General features: G+C 39.3%; 1 protein-coding gene across 1 annotated transcript; it reads right to left on the bottom strand.

Annotated features, from left to right (window-relative positions):
- Nucleotides 1-32: 32 nt before the first annotated feature.
- On the bottom strand, nucleotides 33-19324 carry fga (fibrinogen alpha chain). Its single transcript, XM_005810759.3, is given in 11 exon segments — nucleotides 33-1376; nucleotides 2440-3076; nucleotides 4332-4484; nucleotides 4754-4852; nucleotides 5432-5577; nucleotides 5789-5972; nucleotides 7078-7182; nucleotides 7338-7496; nucleotides 7499-7581; nucleotides 8692-8857; nucleotides 19223-19324. Coding segments are annotated over 11 exon segments (2508 nt in total). The 3' UTR covers nucleotides 33-702.
- Between the last annotated feature and the right edge of the window lie 1117 nt (nucleotides 19325-20441).

Raw genomic sequence — 20441 nt, 5'->3', positions numbered from 1 at the left:
TAAGTTGGAAAAACAAGACAACAAACAGCAGCTGAAGTGAAAACAGAGTCTTTATTTATTGATCAGATTTAATTCTCTGATCCTCAGAGTTGAACAACAGAGAACATTGGGTCACTTTGGGAACATTGGACAGTTCAAGCTAACAGATCGATGCAGTTCAGTACATTGTTAACATTGTGTTGAATGATTCACTAACAGGTGAACCATCAGTCACATCCTCATTTCTGTCTTCATGCAGTAAATGGACAAACTTCTAGATGTTTATGAGGTTTAGTGATTGGATCATGTGTCAAACTCGAGGCCCGGGGGCCAAATCCGGCCCACGTTAGTGTTTTATGTGGTCCTCTAGTTTCCAGAATTAAATCAATCAGTTCCTCCAGAATTTAAGCAAAATCAACAAATCCCTGTATGTTTTGTACTAATGCATAATTGTGAGTTTATTGCAAATTTTCTGCAAAAATGGGTTTAAGTGATGCTAACCCCCACCTGCAGGTGGCAGCATTTCTTACTTCTACTACTCTGCTGCCTCAGCCATGGTGAGCTATAGTTCATGATCGATACTGGGAGTCATAAGTGCAAAAACTCTTGCAAATGTATCTAAATTAGAATATTGTAAGATGTTTTAACGATATATTCTGGTCTCTTTGAGAACATTCCTGATCCTGTTTTGGCCCAACATGAGTTTTCCAGCCCTGGTTTGGATCAAAAGGAGGCTGGTCGGAGGAACATCCGCGCCGCCTTCAGGCTGTAAGTGGCCGGTTTAAAAGTGGGCCACACTACGCCGTTCGCAGTTTTGTAAGGTGTGTTTGTTTCTGGGTCGTATGTTCCTTTGTAATAAATCCCGTTTAAGTTCGCCGCCTGGCAGCTGTTGTACCACCACCCGCCGCCGTACACCTCCGCACAGTTCTCCCCCGACCCGTCGTTGTCTTTGTCGAAGGTGCTGAACTTGACGCCGCTGTGGGACGCCAGAGCGTCCCCGGCGTCTCCCGTGTACCCGGACGCCTGCAGGGGGAAGCCCTCGACATCGGTGCCCACCCTAACCGTGTACTCAGCTGTGGCTACGCCCCCCTCCCAATCCTCCAGCTCCACCTTCAGCATGGTCTCCCCCTGGTTGGTCAGCAGGTGGAGGTTCTGGTTGCCCAGCCAGAACTCCCCCTTCCCCAGAGCGTCCACCGAGCCGAAGCCGTCGCGGTACTCGGCCCAGGTGCGGTTGAAGCTGACGGAGCTGCTTTCTCTCTGCTGGACTAACAACCACCCGCCCATTATGCCCTCCTGGTGGCAGTAGACTTCCACGGCCGCCGCGGAGCCGGCGGGTTTGATCCTAAAAAGACCGTTCGCTTCACCTTTCAGGTGCTTCTGGTGGGCGTCGACGCAATCTGGGGACAGAGGGGCACACACCGAAGGCCGCGAATTAGCGAGGACGGCTTTGGATCAGCCGGCTCAAACTTACTGCAGAAAAAAAAACCGCTTCCTTCCTGCTTCAATCATTTTTAAACAGTAAATCTCCCAGTTCTACTCTGTCTGGACCAGGGCTGGGCAATAAATCAAATTCATCAATCAATCAATTATTGGCGCTCTTTCCACCTGGTAGTCTGGTATTCTCACTTCAATTTGGGACCAAAATTGCAACATTTGTTGCATTTTCAGCTGCTGTGTTTCTCTTTCTCACTTCACTGTCAAACTAAACAAACTGATTAGAAAAAACCTGTTCCCCTCCTCGCCTGTGGGGGCGCTGCACCAAGAACTACTGAAGGAAACAAGAGGACAATCTCTGAACACTGAGCGCAACTTCCTCCTCCACAAAACGTGAACAAGCAGCTTCAGATTTGCCGGCTGTCAAATTTCTCTGTAAGAGCATGAGAGTCTCATGTTTGTTTTGGTTGTATTTACCCAGAATGCCCTGCGCTGTAGTCCACTTCCTGCTTTTGGAGCGGTTGCTGGTTCGTTTGGCTTTCACATCTGCATTTGAACCGCACCAGAGTTCACTTCAACCAAACTGAGACCACGATTTTTAATATATTTTCTGTCATTTGTAATTTCTTGTTTAGAAAAGAAATCAAAAAGTCAACTAAAGTCGTAAATCGGATCTGGAGATTTTATTTTTAGGCCATATCACCCAGCCCTAGTTTGGACCATTGGAAACATTTAAAGTTATATTTGTTACAGAATGGGTCGATGTTAAAGAGCTGATAACGGTAATAAAAATGTTATAAAGTCCTTGGAGAATCAATGTGTTAGTTTTGCTTTTCAAAAATGCTAGGCAAACTTTTATGTCACATTAAATGTTTAAATGTGGAAACTAGGACCAATAAAATAGCAGCTTTGTATTCACTTCCTGTTTTTGGTACATATGGCTAGCTAACAAGCTAGCTAGCTAGCTGTCTGGCCGCCTCCTTCCCGTCTCCTACAGATCCTACTCCAGTTCGGTGGTTTTGGTACCTGTTCCTACAAAGTCCGCCTGCCGTTCCACAACCGCGGTCTTCACACTGCGAGCATGGAAATCAGGAATGTCGTCCTCTGCGTTGTCGGTCATGAACGCGCCGAAGTCATCTCCGAACGGGTTCAACCCGGATTTAGAATCTGCCAATATGCTTCCCTTGGATCCACCGGAGTGGAAGGATGAAGAGGATGAAGAGGATGAAAAGGAGGATGAGGAGGATGAGCCGGTGAGCGTTGGGAACAAGGAGCCCAGGCCACCCTTTGTCAAGCCACCCATCCCGTCACATCCGGGTCCGCCGCCCACTTCCTCCACCCGCTCCACCGGCCCGTCTTTGGTGTGGACGATCGTCCTCCTGATGGTTTTGGTGCAGCTGACGGTTTTGGTGCTCATGCTGACGCTGGGCTGGCCCTGGAGTCCTGTGCCGTCGAAGTCGCTGAGAAAATCGCCGTCGCCGCGTCCTGAGAGCTCCGTGATGGATTTAGACGGTGATCCGGAAGAGGAGGATGAGGATGAGGACGAGGATGAGGACGAGGATGAGGAGGGAGACGTTGAGTGGGAAGTACCTGGGACCTTGGAGACGGTGGCCGGAGATGAGCTGGAGCCTTCCTCCTCCAGGATGAACTGAACAGTATTCACCTGGAAACAGAAGAAACTACGATTTAAGAACAGGAGCCAATAATTTCATTATTCTGTGGTTACAAATTCACTCAGGAAGATTCACACTGAATCAGGCTGAGGTTAACAATAAATTAATCACTAAATAAAATAATAACATGATAAAATTTTGCTTACAGAGACATCATAATCAATTTTCGTTATGATTTTGATTCTGTGTGGCTTTAATTTTATTTTATGTTTTTGGATGTCTTATTTTATATATATAAAATGTCTTCCAGTGTTAATTGTTCCTTAGAGAATTAAAGTTTATTAGTCTTTAAGAGAACAAATTTGAATTACTATTCCATTATCAACATGATGCAGTTGAAAAACAACATTAACTTTTATCACAATAATTTCTGGGACAATTTGTCGTCCAGGACAAATGTGTTATTGTGACAGGTCTCTCTGTAAGTATGACTGTAAGCATACTTACAATCATAAGTAGTAAATAAAGAAACTGAATTGGTCAGAAAGAAAACCACATCTCTGCTGTATACTACAAGTAAAACCTTATAACACCTTTAAGCTAGTTAATTAGGAGCCGATACACAAGCTAACTGCTATAATAACTTCTAACTCAGAGCCATGTTAGCTTGCTAATCGGTACATTCAGGATGAGTGAGTCTTCTGCTATAACTGAAAATCAGGATTAGCAGCTGTGACCTCAAACTAAATGGTCTACAAATAAAAGTTCAGAAAAACCTAAAGATCTACTAACTTGGAAGTAACACAGCAAGCTAACAGCTAAAGTAACCAGTAGCTAGGAGCTAATTTAGCTGTTGGGTTGCTAGTCTCTGCTTTAACTGAAATATTCTTAACTTGAAATCTTCAAGCGGTAATTTAATCAGAAGATTAAACCTTAATCTAGGAATTAAAGCCCAATTCAGTTGTTTTTCAGTTAATACTGGGATTTATAAGACAGAAGCTAATGTAGCAAGCTAACAGATATATTAAGCCGCACTTTGGACACCCGGTGTTAGACGTTCCTCTGCAGAACCAGATGAGGTTCTGATGAAAAAATCCAGCACTTTCAATCAGCAGAAAGAACATATCAAAACCCAGTATGGTACCGCTCTTTGAAATCTGGAGTTGGAAACTAATTTCTGTGAAGTAATTAATATTGTTTTATTAATTTCTGGGATTTATTTCTTAAGTCCTTCAGTTTCTTTCTGCTTAAATCCGACACACCTCTTTAAATGGTTGTTTCTGGAGAACCCAAAGCGTTCCTCACCTGGGGGAACAAGTCCGCCGTCCGCTGAGCCGCCACATCCTTGGATTTGAACCTGGAGTCGACAATCACGTCCTGCAGCGGGCGGCTCTTCATGACGTACAGCGTCCCCACCGTCTCCACGCTCTGGGCCACCTGGGCGTCCAGCTGGTTCACCTGGGGGAGGAAACACATGTCAGCAAAACAGTTTCTGCTATTATAAACCACCAGTTCATTAAACATGATTCTTTTTTACTAAATTTGTTCTCTTCATTATGAGTTTTGTAGCTTCAGTTATTTTTTTTGTTGCAGTTTTTACTTTTTTTATGTAACCTGGATGCAAAAATAACTAAGTTTGCATACATTACATAAATCTCAGTAGATACAGTTTATGAATTATGAAGCTACACTGATGTTAGGAGTGCCATATCTTCCAGGGTGTTTACCTGTTTGTCCAGAGCCACGTAGCTGTCCCGGTCCACCTGGTACACGGTGTGAGCGCCGCAGGATCCCTTGCAGGAGCGCAGCTTAATGTCAATATCGATCTAATAGAGGAGAAAAAGTTACAAAAATAAAAATCAGTACAAAGATAAATTAAGTTTTGCTGCTGCCTTATTTTTCTCTTTCCCAGATTGTGACATTTACTTTTCTTATGGTAAACCAAATAAAAACAGAATTGTAGAGCGTAATTTTAATTATTGTAGTTGAGATTTATGATTTAAAACCTACTGATTTAATTCACATGTGTTTTAAAACAAAAAAACAAACAGCAACGTTCACAAATAAATGAATTATTTTTATTTTACAGCGTTAGAGTTTCCTGAATTTTGAACAACTAGGCCCAAAATGATTCAAACCTGACAGGATGAGGTAGGAAATATAATAAAACTATGTAAAATAAAGATCCGTTTTAAAAAGATCAAGTTTAAAATTTTCTTTTTTTTAAAGATAGCACATCAAAAATGTTTCAAACTCTTATCAATAACCAATAAAACATGTATTTTCAGCATTACAAGAATAAAAACCTTGTTTTAACTACCAAATGAAATGCTAATAAAAAACAAGCAGACTAATTATTTTTCAGACGTCTGATTGGAGCGTTTGTTGCTTTTGTCTCTGCGTACCTCCAGTTTCTGCATTTCCACCACCTGGTCTTTGACCCGAGCCTTCAGCGCGGCCAGCGCTTTGTGCTGCCTGTCGATCCGGACCTTCATTTCAGTGATCCGCTGACGCAGCGTCTGGGCCAGGTTGTAGTACATGTTGTCATTTCCTGCAGGAAAAAGAGACGACTCACTAGCATCAAACTGGGAAATAAATGGGTACTGATCATAAATCATAAATAAAAAAAATTAATAAATGTAATTTTTGAAGGCCTTTATGGTTTATAAAGAGTATTTAAATTTGACCTAACACGCTATTACGTTTAGTTTTCCTTTTTCTACCAAATGTTCACAAGGTTAAAGGCAGTGATGGAGGCTGACCGGTGTCCAGGGTGAGTTTCTCCGTCAGGATGTCGTAGGTCTGCTTGGACACCAGGTCCACGGAGCGATGTCGGGCCTTGTGCTGATCCAGCAGGCTGCGGATCTTCGCGATCTTCTTCAGCAGCTCATGGTCGTTTTTATCCATCAGGCCCTGAATCCTGCAGCCTGACGGGCATTTTGAGTACTGTTGGAAAACGCATGAACAAAATATAAACCAAAAACCTGAAATAATAAAAATAATAAACATTTTCATTTCAGTGGACCTTCAGATCAACTAAAACCTCACAGAATCTAAAAAGAAATGAATAATTTAACAACAATAAACAAGCAAACTAAAATAAAAGCTTTTTTTATGTTGAGCTTAAAGCTGCTGACACAAAATAAATAAAATTTATTAGTAACTGGTGTAAATGAGTTGACATATCAAGTTATAATAACTAATAAAAATGTATTTTTCAGATGACAAACCTGATTTTTTATAAATATTTACACTAAAGACTCAAAAAAGAAAATAAAAAAGTAACAAATAAAGCTAACTAGCTTACCTCTGACAGCAGTAACTAATTCAGATTTAAGTTTCCTAACAGCAATACTTAATACGCCTGTTAATATAACCTGGTATTAACAGAGCTTTGGCTATCCGTGGTGAAGTTTACACAAACGTTACTTGCAGCTAAGAAGGTAGCATTAATGTAGCACTTGATGTTTTCTGTGAAAGAAGCTGTACAATTGACATTTTTGTGGGGTTAAATAAGAAAACAGCTTTTTCTTAAAAACAAAAGGATGTTTACTAGAATTTAATTAAGTGGTTTACTGACAAACTGTTGTCATAAAAAGCCTAAACAGTTAGAAATAACAGGTTTAAAAAGGCTGATAGAGAAAAATCCTCAGTAAGATAAAGTCTAAAGTCCAAAAGCAATCACTCGAAAATCTCCATCAAATCTAAAAATCATCTTAAAAACACAAAGTTGTGCTAAAGCTGATTGTGCTGGAAAAAAACAAACAAATTCATCTTCCAAAAGAAAATTTGAAATTCCAAGATATTTTTTATGAAGCTCAAGCGTTATTAATGCATCGAGGTTTTAATCAGAAAACGAAGAAAATGTCAGTTTTATTGTATTTCATCGTTGGTTGCTTTAAATTCGTCCATCTGGAAATTAAACAGTTGAAGACTTTTGGCCTCATATCAGGCTTATTTTTACAGATGTTTACAAAAATCATTGAATCCAATTAGACAGAAGGTTAATTGTATTAAAAATATAATTTTCATATTATTATTGCTGCTTTACCCAGTCGTCGTCCGTGCAGAAAGGCCACTCTCTCTGGGTGGCACATTTCTGGTCTCTGGTGGCCGGTTCCACCGGACGGGCTCCTCTTGGGTCCAACAACGTAGCCTGGATAAAAAACACAAGAGAAACATTTATCTTCTGTTTGGAGACGAATGTTCAGGATAAAAAACGAACAATTTCAACAAAACTTTTGCATATATTGAACTGTTTGGTTTTAGGAAAGTAAAGTTTAATGATAAAGTCCATAAGTTTTGTCTCACCTGTGTTATGGCCACAGAAACCAGACAGAGCAGCAAACTGAGCTTCTTCATCCTTCTGTTGTTCTTCTTCTCTGAAGATCCTGAATGTTCCTGCAGCGCGGCAGCCGGATCTTTTGAATCCTGCTGGTTCTGTTTGTTGAACCTCTGACTCACCAGAAACAGTCAGGGCTGATTGGAGTTGAGCAACAGCTGTTGCTAACACTGAACGTTGCGTTGGCTGTTTTCTGTACTTTGTGTCTCTTCTCTGCAGTAAAGTAAACATAAAGAAAACTCAAACATGCTGCTGGACCTGCGGGCATCCCAGACTGTGCTGCTTCAAGGCCAACAGTGACAAACCTCTCACAGCAATTATGAAAATGACTAATCAATATTAGATCAATCACCAATAGGGAAATAATTTTGCATTTATTACTTATTTGTCTAAAAAGGGACATTTCGGATTGTTGTCTCTTTAAACCTGCTAAGAAAATAAGTTAATTTTCATTGAGTACTCGCAGTCAGGTTGATGTTTTACCATTAGAAGAGCTGAAAGATTAAAACCAATAACTAATAATTTGTGTTTTTTTATAAGGTATGACTGAACAGTTCTGACTTTCAGCTCTACTAAATATTGTATGTTTTAACTCGGAGACAGTTTAGCTGTTAGCTTACTATATTAGCTCCTGGTTAGGAGATTTTTATGCACAAACTTATAACAAGTATTTTGATTATCATGCTAACAGCCACTTTAGCTCATGGCTGCCAGGTACTGTAGCTGTTAGCTTGCAATATTAGCTAAATTAACTCCAAGTTAATTTAGTATGGTCTACTAACCTTTTATTTGGCTTATACAATATTTAATCATATGAAAATATGCAAACTTATCTTGAAAGTGCTAACAAACAAGCTATATAAGCTACATTATCTCAAAGCTAGCAGCTACTGTAGCTGTTAGCTTGCAATACTAGCTACAAAATGCACAAGCCACAACAGAAGTTATGATAAGATGAAAGCTATCGTATGGCAAGTTTATCATAGCTTCTGTATTAGCATAACTTCTGTTGTTGTTTTTGCATTTCTTGACCCTTCTGGGTCACCATAGACTTTTAGTGTAACATTTCCCTACAGGCCAAGTATGGAAAGATTTTACTGATCTAGTTGCAAAGTTTATAAATGATTTATCATGATTTTATTTTTCTGTCAGGTCCTACAGAGATCTGAGTGTTTGCTGTCTTCATAAAGAGAAGATTTTTAATTTGAAGCAGGAACAATTTTTATGAGCTAACATATTTTCATAAACATAAATATTAAAGTCCACAGATCTTCATTCAAATGAAATATCGCTGCATCAGAGTAAAGAGAAAAACATTCACACCTGCACATTTCCTCTTGAATGACTGCAGTTGTGGAAAATGAGGTTCAGGATCAGCTTGATTGTGGGTTTGAATCCGGGATAAAAAAATAAATCTCCGGCTCTGCCTGTCCGGTTCGGTTTTGGCTGCATTGTTCCTGCAGGTCTGGAACAACGTAAGAACGATCTCCTGCTCTCATTTCCAAAGGATTGTCCGCTCCGCTCACAGGCGTTCGAATCAGACACAGAGGAGGCTTGAACTTCCCTGAGGAGAAAAAGGTGACAGAATAAATTTAGATTTGTTTTATAGCTCATCATGTCTCCCTGTGAGCGTCTCAGCCCGTTGATACACAAGGCAGTGCAGGAATCAGAGTCTGAGCTACAATAACAAACATGTGATTAGCATGCAGAGCAGTTCTAGCTTACAGTAAAGGTTGATATGCAGAGCTTAGAAACACAATGAGTGGAAACTTCATGTAAAAACGATCATGTTAAAAAAAGAATAACTTTCATCCATTCATTAAAATGGCTAAATCTGTCAGTACTTTAAGTTATCTAAGGAAAACAGTTCAATAAATATAATTTATAAAACCTAAAACTTAACCAAGAAACTGTTTCTGTGCTTCATGAACGTAACATGATAAGGGCCAGACACCCTGAGGCCTGCTGATCGTGATACAGCATCAAACAGGGAACAAAGATCTGAAACTGAAAAAAAAAATAAAAAATCAACTTGAAAGTGAAAAAAAGACCCGAAACTGAAAAGACAGATTTGAATTTGAAAATAAAAAAATGTGAAACTGACAAATTGCAAAAGAAAATGTTGAAAACATACAATTGAGTAATAAACAATGAACTCAATCTTTATTCAGAAAGAAAGATTTGGCTTCATTCCTTTTTATTTAAAATAAACTTTTCATACTTCTCAGATCTCAAGAGCAAAATTTGACATTTGGTTTCAATATTTATTTTTTCCAGTTTCAGCATTTTAAAAAAAAATATTCAATAAATGTCATGACCCTTTCCTGGGTCCAGATGTTGCAGAAACTGAACGTTCAGGTTGAACCGAATGATTCTGCTGCCATCTGCTGACTGTTTGGTGGAACTACAGATTTAGGACCGAAATGTTTCAGCCGTTTTCACATTGTTCAGTGAAAACAGATTTTAAAAAGATTCATTGAGAATTTAAAAACTTTAGCAGTGAAAACAATGATTTTAAATGAGAAATTTTAATTTAAAAAAAGGATGTAACATCTAAATGTTTTGTAGGTTTATTTAGTCAAATATAAGATATTATCTTTGAAGAATCAAACAGTCCTCAAAAGGACACAAAGTCCAGCTGTTTTCACTGATAATTGTATTGTTTACAGAGTAATAATCAGAAGGATCTTTATGATCTAATGTTGCTGTTTAACAGCAGGAACAGCATTGTGCTGCCCAAAAATAAGCCTGCATAAAAGCACTGACAAGAAGTCCAACAACAGTAGTTATTGATACTTAAAAAAATCTAAACGAATACATTGTCTACTTATTTATAGACTTTTAATGTTGGCCAACTTCTATCTGTCAAAATTGATTCATTTATTAAAGGGATACATTATGAAAAATTCCAATTTTTTAATGATTTAATTTCATTCTATAAACAGCAGAAGCACTTAAAGCTGATTTTTGGCCACAAATTCATGTTTTTTGGTGTCAGGAAAACAATCTATGTAAAAAAAACTCCCAATTGATGAGACATAACCAACGTGCCCTGCCGTTACCTAGCAACCCCACCTGGTCACCTAGCGACCAAAGCTGAGCTCCAGAACGTTTGGTCAGCTGGATACGATGTCTGATCAAACAACAGCAAGTGTTTTGTTGTCGACTAACCGTCCAGAAACCACTCGCTGCTTTCTTGTTGGTTGTGCAGGAGGCTCTACTACTGCTTTTCAAAGATATACAGTTGTATAATTGCAGACAGTGTCTCTTGCGAGTGTAAACATTGAGTCGGGGGGTGTGGCCAGCAGCGGCAGCAGCTTCTGGCCACAACTTGTTTTAGAGCGTCTTGTTTTAGAGACAAGACTGAGCAGCAGAGAACAAACCAGACCTGCAGGCAGCAACCGGAGGAACACAGGATGACGCAACAACACCTAACATTCCTCCTAAAGGTGGCGGTAACCAGGCCGACGGGTTCTGTGGTGAGACGAGTCCTTCAAGAACCCGACAGAGACGCCAGAGAGGCGAAGATCGACTGATCCAAACCAGCCTTACAGACAGAGCCTGAAGGTAGACACGAAGAAACGAGAGGAAACTTTGTTAAGTTTATCGTTTGATGTCTGAGGAAGTTCAGAGAACGGTTTGATGTGCGGCAGGCTGCAGCGCTGAACTGAGGTCTGACTGAGGTTTGGGCTCAGGCTGCTGCGCCGCATGAGACAACATCTACAGTTCAGCTCACTGAGCATTACAGAGGCGAGATAAAGGAGCAGCACCACCATTCAACTGTCTGCAAGTAGCTCCACCCGTCCGGTTATCTCTGCATACGATAAGATAAAAAAACAAAACCATGCTGACACCACATGGAATTAGGACATTTCTGTTTGTTGCTTGGAGACATTTTGACTCAACTGAAGCAATCCTGCAGCTCTGCATCTGCAGGCTGCAGCTGTAATTTCTGCAAAGCAACCAGAAACCGTTCCTCCTGTTTTAACAAGGAAAAACAGCACGAAACATCATAACCGGGACCATTCTGACCAAATACTGATGCTCAGAACCTGCACTTCAACTAACTGTTGTCAACAGTGTCTAAACACAGCTACACACTGTCGTCTCACTGTGTTTTACACAAACTGTCTGTCTAAAACACACCAGCACTGTGTTTTAGACAGAAACACACACCAGAGCTCAAGGCTGCCGCAAATAGTCGCCATTTTCGATAAAATCGACCAGAATAACACAAAGAGGTAAACAGAAACTGCATTTATGTCTATTTCTGTTTATTTCCTGTTAAGCTGTTGCAAACCCAGAGATCTGCTTCAGTCTGCATCTGAGGTGCACAAACGACCGCCTCAGACGAGCTCCTCTTCCGTATCCGAGGTGCACAAAGGAGCGTAATCATAGATCCTTCCTTCCAGCAGCTGCTAAGACTTTAGAGCAATAAATTGTTTTACATCCCTGATGTCATTTACAGGTTTTTCATTTCTTGAAAACAATCTGTTGTTTTTTGATGCATAAACATTGTACATTTCAAAATTTATTCTACTCAGTTGCACATTCTTTCAATCTTAGTGTGCTATTTTTATTCTAATTTTTTTATTTTATATCATAGTTTGTATTTACATGCTTCTGTTTACCTTTAACTTACTCCTGTGGGACAATAAAGGATGTTTCTATTCTATTATTCTGTTCATATTTCAAATTCACAGGCTGGATGCTCAGTTTTAATAGACGGTTTAAAGCTTAAATAAAAAGGGTTTTTGTTTTATTTCATTTAATGCCTCTACTTAACAACTTATGGAAAGAAAACTGAAAGCATGTCACCTAATTACGCTGTTTCAAAAGGCACTTCTACTAAACAGTAAGGACATTAATGTAGCATTTAATTCAGAGCAAATTTAACGTAATGTCACCAAGTGAGTGAAAGCTGTTGATAATATATATATTTTTAATTTCTTTGTTTTCCGGAGATCCATTAGTTAAAGAAACATTTTTATTTCCCTATTCTGACTGTTACTGTTCGTCTTTCCCCGCTTGAGCTGAGCGACACACGGATAGAAATACAGAATAATCTCCTCCTTCGTGTGGCGACGCTTGTCTCGCCGGTGTAGAAATGGTGCGGAGCCGCGGCTAAAGCGCAGCTTTCCTCTTTTAGCCTCAACTTCAACGGATACAAAGTGAAAATCTTTCATTGAATCACTTTAATATACGCGTCTGAGCTTAAGATACAAAAGCTCAGACAGACGCCAGGCTGTGTCTGTTTTAGCAGCTTTACTAAAGCAGCCGGTCTCCGTCAGTTTAAACTCCGGCCGTTAAACACCGAGTGAAACAAATTAATTAACCTGCTCAAAACTTACCAAGTCGTAATCACATATAACATGTAAGCTGAAAAAACACGGAAAACTCAGCTCCTCCAACACCAGCGTTTGTTTTTCCGCGTTTCTTCTTCAACTACGTGTAGACGGCAGCCTGGGTGCAGAACTGGCGTTGTGCTGCCCCCAACCGTCCAAAGGTTAGCACTACAGGTGAAACTTTTGATACATTTATTAGCTGCACAGGAACATAAGATACGATAAATTGGGGTTACAAAGCAGGTAAACGGTTCCGTTCAATTCGTAAATACTTTATTGATCCCAGAGGGAAATGAAATGTTATTGTGATTCATATTACCTGAGGTTCTTCACAGATGCTCTCTGAACGCTGCTCTATAGTGTGACTGGAGACCACAGTCTGTGACATTTTAATGAAAGCTAAATGCAATTTAGACAAGTCAATTATTCACCAACAAGGAAGCAATAAAACTTACAATCTTAAACTTAACTGCTTGGTCAAAGCGCAATAACTCATCACAGTAATTCAAACACAAAATTAATTTGAACGTTTTCCCCAAGAAGGGAAGAATCTTTAATCAACCATTTGAACTTTTGAATCTTTTAAAGGTTTTATTGACATCCGTAGGTCCAGTAATACATATTCCTCTGCTGTCTCACTAAGGTCATTATAATGTTGCTTTCAGAGCAAACTGATTATTGATTATTTCTGGTCGATATATCTCTCCATCCTGAACTTAGAGAAGGTCAGAATATGCACTTTATGAAGGTATACTAATTCAATTCAGTTTGGTTTATTTATCCATAATAAAGAACAATTTCACAACAAATATCATCTCAAGGAACTTTACTAATTAAAATAATAAAATCCAGCTGTACAAACAGATTCAGTCAGTTTCAGACTCATCCAGATGTCAGTCCTGTTTAAACCACCAGAGGGAGAAAAGAGATCAGTGAGCCTTTCCTCCGCTGGCATTCTGCTTTTAAATGAATGTTTCTGTTAGTAAAGGTATCACAGTGCAGCCTCACTGATGCACACGTCTGTTCACACTAAAACTAAAACATTGAAAACATGCTGAAGTAAATATAATCTGCAGCTGAGTAAACACATGGACACCCAAAGCCCAGTTATTTAACTCACACCTGAATTAAGACAATTATTTTACAGTAAAGGTGATGAAAAATGAAGCAGGCAGTGCCAGAGACACTCAGGAACAAAAACTTTAATCCTCTGAGCAGAAATATGAGTTTATGCAGTAAAAGTTGCTTTGGGAGTGTAATGGAAAACTTTACTTTTGACTTTGTATTTTCTTATTTCTGCACACAATAGTTAATGCCTACCACAGAGAAGGGAGTGTCTGTTATATATCAACTAGGTGGAGTAAGTTGGAGCCTTGCTCCGACTGTTGGCATGTAAAGGTCATCTGGAGTGGGAGTGGGAAGAGGATGTTTGGTTTCAAAACATAGATTTGTGTCTGTCTGCAGCGCGGACCAACTTTGTTTATGTTACATTTTTCTCCTCGTTACAAAAACATTCAATAAAATTCTCAACAGATTCAGTTTTTATCGCCCTAAAGGTGATCCGTTATTCTCCCTTGAACCGGTTCAATATAGGAGGGCAGAAAACCTAAAAACTGTCCTCAGGTAAGAGCAGCAATACTTCAACATATTTTACTCAAGTAAAAATAAAACATAGCAAGAAATGACTGAGGTCAAAGTAACTGATCAAATTAGCAATCATTTAATATTTAAAAATTACAATATGAAGTTCAGCAGAAATTTTGCTATTTTAAGCATAAAAATTGCAATAATTTATACAAGCAACAAAAATTAACAGTAAAATGTTCCAAAAAGGTTGATGTGGAAACTTATGAAACTTTAAAAAAACAGCAGGTGTGTGTTTGTGTCTGGTGAATGTTTGGAGTTTGTTCTTCATTCAGTGGGTGGAAAATCCAGAAATTTTACTCAAGTAAGAGTAGAAATACTTCATAATAAAATTACTCAGGTAAAAAGTACAACGTTGTAAAAATACTCCTAAAAGTATTTATTTTATTTTTATTTTTTTAAAAGTTACAAGTAAATATAACTGAGTAAATGTAACTAGTTACTACCCGACTGGTCGATGGACCATGTGTCATGGAACGGTGGGGTGTAGGTGATGGTAAGGCAGACGCAGCAGACCCAGGTAAGGTAAACGGTGAATTTAATGAAGAAAGCTCAGTCCGAACAACCGGCAGCAGGCACATGGACACACTGACAACGAACGGACTAGACACTGACGAGGACCCGACGAGGAACAAGGAACACAGGTGGAGTTAAATACATGGGAGGGTAATGAAAGAACGAGACACACCTGGGAACAATCAAGGGGAGGACAGGACAACGAAAAGACTCAAGGACACAAAAAGCTCTAAATGAACACAGAAAGCACAGATCCTGACACCATGGAAAACATTTCCATTACATTTTGTTGCACAAAGTCATTGTTAGATAATGACTCAGTTCTGAACTTTCCAAATTAAGCAAATAAGCAAATTTATATTTGTAATGTCAAATGGAGCAATTATATGACAATGGAAACTCAACTACTGAAGCAGGTAACCAGACATTTTCTTTTACAGGCATATATATAAAAAATAGAGAATAAAAAGGCATAAAGAAGATAAACATATACTGAGCTGTTGAGTTTAAACCCTGGTTATTTATCTCTGCTGTCTTAAATGACACGTGTTATCACTCTTGAGGGTTAAATAGGCCGTTGTATTAGATGTTTGGTTTTAATTAAGCCGAACTCAACGCACACTTTGGTAGGTCGAAATGAGGCGTCTAAATTTGTTTGCTTTCCCAGGCGTCATTAACTCACAAGTCACAAATTATGACTTGAGCAGTGTAACAGGAAAAGGTAATTACGGTTATTCCCAGATGATAAAGTAAGTGGAATTTCATGTTCAGAGCGTAAATGTAACAAAGACTGAGCGGTGAGAAGAGAGCGTTTAGTGATTTAAACCCCCACAGGCTCCAGACAGATGTCACGTCTGGAAAAAACGGCTTTTATTAACAGGAAGTCATTTGAAGCTTTGCCTGGATCTGAAGATGATTTCAGTGTTTGGCGTTATGAGTGAGCGGTCAGCGTTAAACACATCCGGCACGTTTTATCAGTAAACTGCACACGTCCCCTTCGTGTTACAGAACATGACACACTTTCAGTTTACCTTCAATTACTTCAATAAATCAGAGTAAACACAGTTCAGTTTGTTTAGGGGAAATTAAGGGAAATGCAGAGGAGCTTTGGCAAAGAGTACACAAAACATTTAAACAAGTAAACCAATAAAACAATAAAACATTTTTATGTAATTAGGAAAAATTAGAGTTTTAGTTGTTTTAGAGCTTAGAAAGAAATCTTAATACTACTGCAGTCCACCAGGAGGAAGTACTGCAGCATCCGTGCTAAATAAATAAACCAATAAACAAAAAGTCAAGCTTGTGGTTTTATGAAAAACTCCCATTTTTCTATAAAACGTTTGTGCGTTGGGCTGAGGAGGTTTTCCTGTCTGGTCTCCTGGGTCAGTATGCTTCTGGCTCCACCAGAGCTCACAGCATCCAACGGTTCATCATAAGCAGACTTATTGCATCTCTTATGTAATGGAAACAACACAATTGCAAAATTGCATTTTTTTTGACAGCAGAATATTGAAAACGTTTTGGCCACAGAAAGCTACCTGAAACACAAAGTCTAGATGTGAGGAAACCAGAGGAAATGCTGGGAACCACTGGAGCTTCTACACAAAAGTCAAACCACCATTAAACAAAGAGTCCAGCTTTCTCTACATGTTGTCTCTACAAATAAGGACATTTGCAGCTTATAAATGGTTTGTTAAAAACTTTCAGAGTTTCAGTGAACACAGACATTAGTTAAGTAGACGAATGTCCAACGCCTACGCTGAGCTCATGAAGAGTGGACTTCCTCCTTTCCACCTGCCTCATCAGTATTCAGGGTTTTAACTGCTTCAGTGTTTTGTGGCAAAACGTTTTGACCCCAATTTTACATCTGGCTGAGCAAACATCTATTTCACAAGCACTCAGGCTTCTCTGACTGCCGCTGCACCTCAAGGACCATAAAGGTTCATAAACTCATTTAACGTCATTGAAAGGCCTTATGAAGCAGCCTGTAGATAACATACAATACACCCAACGGTGCCATTCATTACGGTGAAAAGCGCTGTAGCCGGGTCAGCTTCCTTTCACAGAATTTTTTATTTTTGTCAAAGTCGTACAAAGAAAAAACGTGGAGTTTTGTGTCTGTTTTTGGAAATAGGAATAGAAAGGCAGCATTTTTCAGAGAAACCTGGAGGAGTCAGTCAAATCTTCGCTCGGATTAAATTCTTCTGACCTGAAAATATACATTAAAGGTCAACAAAACTGAAGCAAAGGCTGAAGAGACTCAGAAAGATTTGACAACGTATAAAGAAAAACGAGCTGAATAATGAGAGAACGATCAGTTCTCAGAGAAGACCAGATGATTTCCATAAATCCCTCTGGCCATGATCCTCAAATGAGAAATGTATCCACCGAGGGTCAACTGGGCCGACGTTTTTCACTGAGGAAAGTTTTCCAGTCCCTGCAGCAGTTTCAACAGCTTTACTAACTGACTGGTGGTGTCAAAAGGTTGAGCCTCTGCTGGGCTGCAGCAACGGGAGAAACATCGATGTCTTCTTCTGTTTCATCCGCCTCCATTAACAAGACATAAAAAATGGGTTTCAGGTGCATTCAGTCAAGCAACCAAATAAATCTAGAAAAACAATGTGGTTTATTGTTCTTCTGACCTCAAGGAAACTCTTATAGTGAGTAGCCAGGAGGCTTCACTCTGGTGGGAAACCAGTTTGGTCCACTTGTCTTCACAGAACCGTCTTAGTTCAGCCATGTTGGAGGGTTTTTGAGTCAACACTTTAACAAGCTTCATCGTATTTCTTTATTTTTTATTTACTTATCATTCGGAGGTGGTCTTGCTGGTGTGCTTTGGACCTTTCTGCCAAACTAAACGTACGTAAATCTAAGGTCAGCTCTTGATTTGTCCATAATTCTGAGGTAGAGGGAAGATTTCACGGTTCCGTCCATTAATTTACAGTGAGGAAGGCCAGAGTCCAGCTCTAGCAAATGGCTGAAGGCATCTGATCCGCTTCAATCTCAGTACCTGTTCGCTCTAAGGCAAAACTTTGGTAAGGTTAAATTTAATCGGCTAAAGAAAGTCAGACGGTTCGTTCTCCAACCTCAGAAATCCCTTGAGGTAGTCAAGTTTCTTGTTTGATCAGATCTTGTTAGTCATTTCCATAGTATGATTATTAATTATCGATTCTGTTGTGTTTAGAGGCAATCTAATCATTCAGTTTACAATTTAAGCTTTATTACCAGGATTCTGCAAATTAAATATTTCATAGCATATTTCAATCATTCCGTTCATACAGTTTAGGCTCCATTACTCACCTGTTTTTTCTTGTACAAAATGCGTCCCACCAGCTTTCACGCACCCAGTGAGACTTTGTCTCCCTCATTCTTCCTCTGGCTGAGAAAGACTTGGTCTCTAACGACGGTTTCTACGTTGTTTCCCGAAAACAACCTTAAAGACCTGATGCAGGACTCGTTGAAAATGTTTCCTTGCTTGTCGTTTTTACCTCAGATTTTGGTTGATAAGGCAAAAATGACTCAAAAAATGTTTTGGGTAACGGGTTGAGTTCTTCTTCTTCTTTTCAGTTTTATTGGCGGTTGGTCAAAAACAAAAACAAAAAAACGATAGGTAAGCATTACCGCCACCTGCCGGTAAAGAGTGTGAACATCAATACAGACATTAATGGCGTCTGTATTGAGGTACACATACGTATGTGTATACTGTACATACACATACTTATAGGTATACATACTTTTAAATAAGATTAAACACCCTGGTATTTAAAAATAAATCTAATTAATTGATTTCTAATAGATTTTGACTTGTGTCGTAATAGATTGATTATAGAAAGTAACTTTTCGTCTTTGCTTAGAGCTGAATATAAATGCTGACGTTCCGCTACTTCTGCCATTATAACACAGTTTGTTTGTCGGAGGTTTTCTCCAGCTCTACATCATCAGGGTGGCGTCGGCGTCATTTCAATCATGTTAGTGTGAATTTACAAAACTTGCAGTCTGATGTAAAGGTAGGTTGTTAATCAAAATGAGTCAGTACTGCTTGTAACACAAAACATAAATAGAAATCCTTCACCTGCTCACACCAGACAAAATATATAGCCAATTATTAACGTCAGGTGTTTTTACATTGTACATTTTAGGGGCTGTATTTCTATTGCAATAATTTATAAGTAAGTCAAATGTTCAGTTTTATGACAGTTTATGTTTTTGTGCGTGTTTGTTTGGTAGAGTCCTGCTCTCACATGTAAACTGATTAAGAATTGATACAATAACGATAAACGCTCTTCGCTTTCGCTGGTCAAGTTTCTTCTTGAGTCCAGATTTTTCACCTGGACCAGGACGGATCATACCTGCCTTGTAGGGAGAACATAATTGGGATCCAGCTTAGACACAAATGTCCTGAATCCAACGTCATCCACAATAGTGAAAGGCTGGGTATCCTTCACTATCATGGAGACTAGAGCTTCATCCAGCTCTTGTTTTCTGGTGGCTGGTTAAAAGGGAATAAATACAGTGTCTGTTACCTGTCTTTATTTGCACAACAAGCAAACATCAGCATGCAAAGATTGTGATAGTGTGTTTGTAATATAGTAACGAAATACCTTGGTTGGGCGAAGCTCCAGTTTCTTCCCTATTCTCATGCAAGGCACGGTAGTGCCTTAGCATGGATGAGGTGTTATTATTGTACCCCAACTCCTTGGAGCACAATAAACACCTCACCTTTACAGAAAATAAGAAACAGTGAAAAATACGGTTCCTCATAAGCAAACCTAATGCATCTGCAAATGTTCAGTTCACCTTACCTTGTTAGGGCTTATCAAATCAAAATGTTCCCACATAGGGGAAATCCTCCTCTTTCTCCACTCTCTCAACTGACCGCAACTCGCCTACAACAGCCCACATTTTGAATGGAGGCTGTGGGGTTTCTAAAGCTGTCAAACCCCGCGCCAAACTCTGAGCCACTTCCTGAAGCAGTCACGTGGTACAGCCGGGCAGCGAGGCTTCGGACGTCATCGTTTTCGGCTCCTCCCCTAAATGAAGCAAGCTTCGATACGCCCCCTCCATTACTCGACACACGCCTCGAAGCCTCGGCACATCACGTAACATCACTAGTAATTCCTTAAAATTGTGGGGAAAAGTACCAGTTCCCATGTTGGCCATTAAGTCCCAGTTAGCTTTTCATCTGGACACTTAGTAAAAAATCATAAGCTTGAATTTTGTAACCACAAACCACTTGCTACATGTCAGAATTAGTCAAATATTTAATGCTCCAATATGCATCAGCAAATCACCAATTCAGTTCAATGTAAATCGAAATTAAATGTCGTAATATCCAGTATCAAGCAGTCTTCTAAAGACAGTGTTGCCGTCATGGCCTGCTAACTGTTCCAATAGCTAACATTGGAATATTCCAATATTCCAATATGGATTTTTCTATATCTAAATGTGACTGTGCGGTGAAGCTAAAAATTGAACTACTGTAATAATTGGTGCAACAACAGTTACATTTTGTCAGAAATATTTACAAATAAAATATAAATGGGGCATATGGGATCATTTCACCTCCTC

The sequence above is a fragment of the Xiphophorus maculatus genome, chromosome 14 (genome assembly GCF_002775205.1).
Source record: "Xiphophorus maculatus strain JP 163 A chromosome 14, X_maculatus-5.0-male, whole genome shotgun sequence".
Classification (NCBI taxonomy): domain Eukaryota; kingdom Metazoa; phylum Chordata; class Actinopteri; order Cyprinodontiformes; family Poeciliidae; genus Xiphophorus; species Xiphophorus maculatus.
The sequence above is the reverse complement of the archived record's forward strand: the minus strand, read 5'-3'. Positions and strand labels throughout refer to the sequence as shown.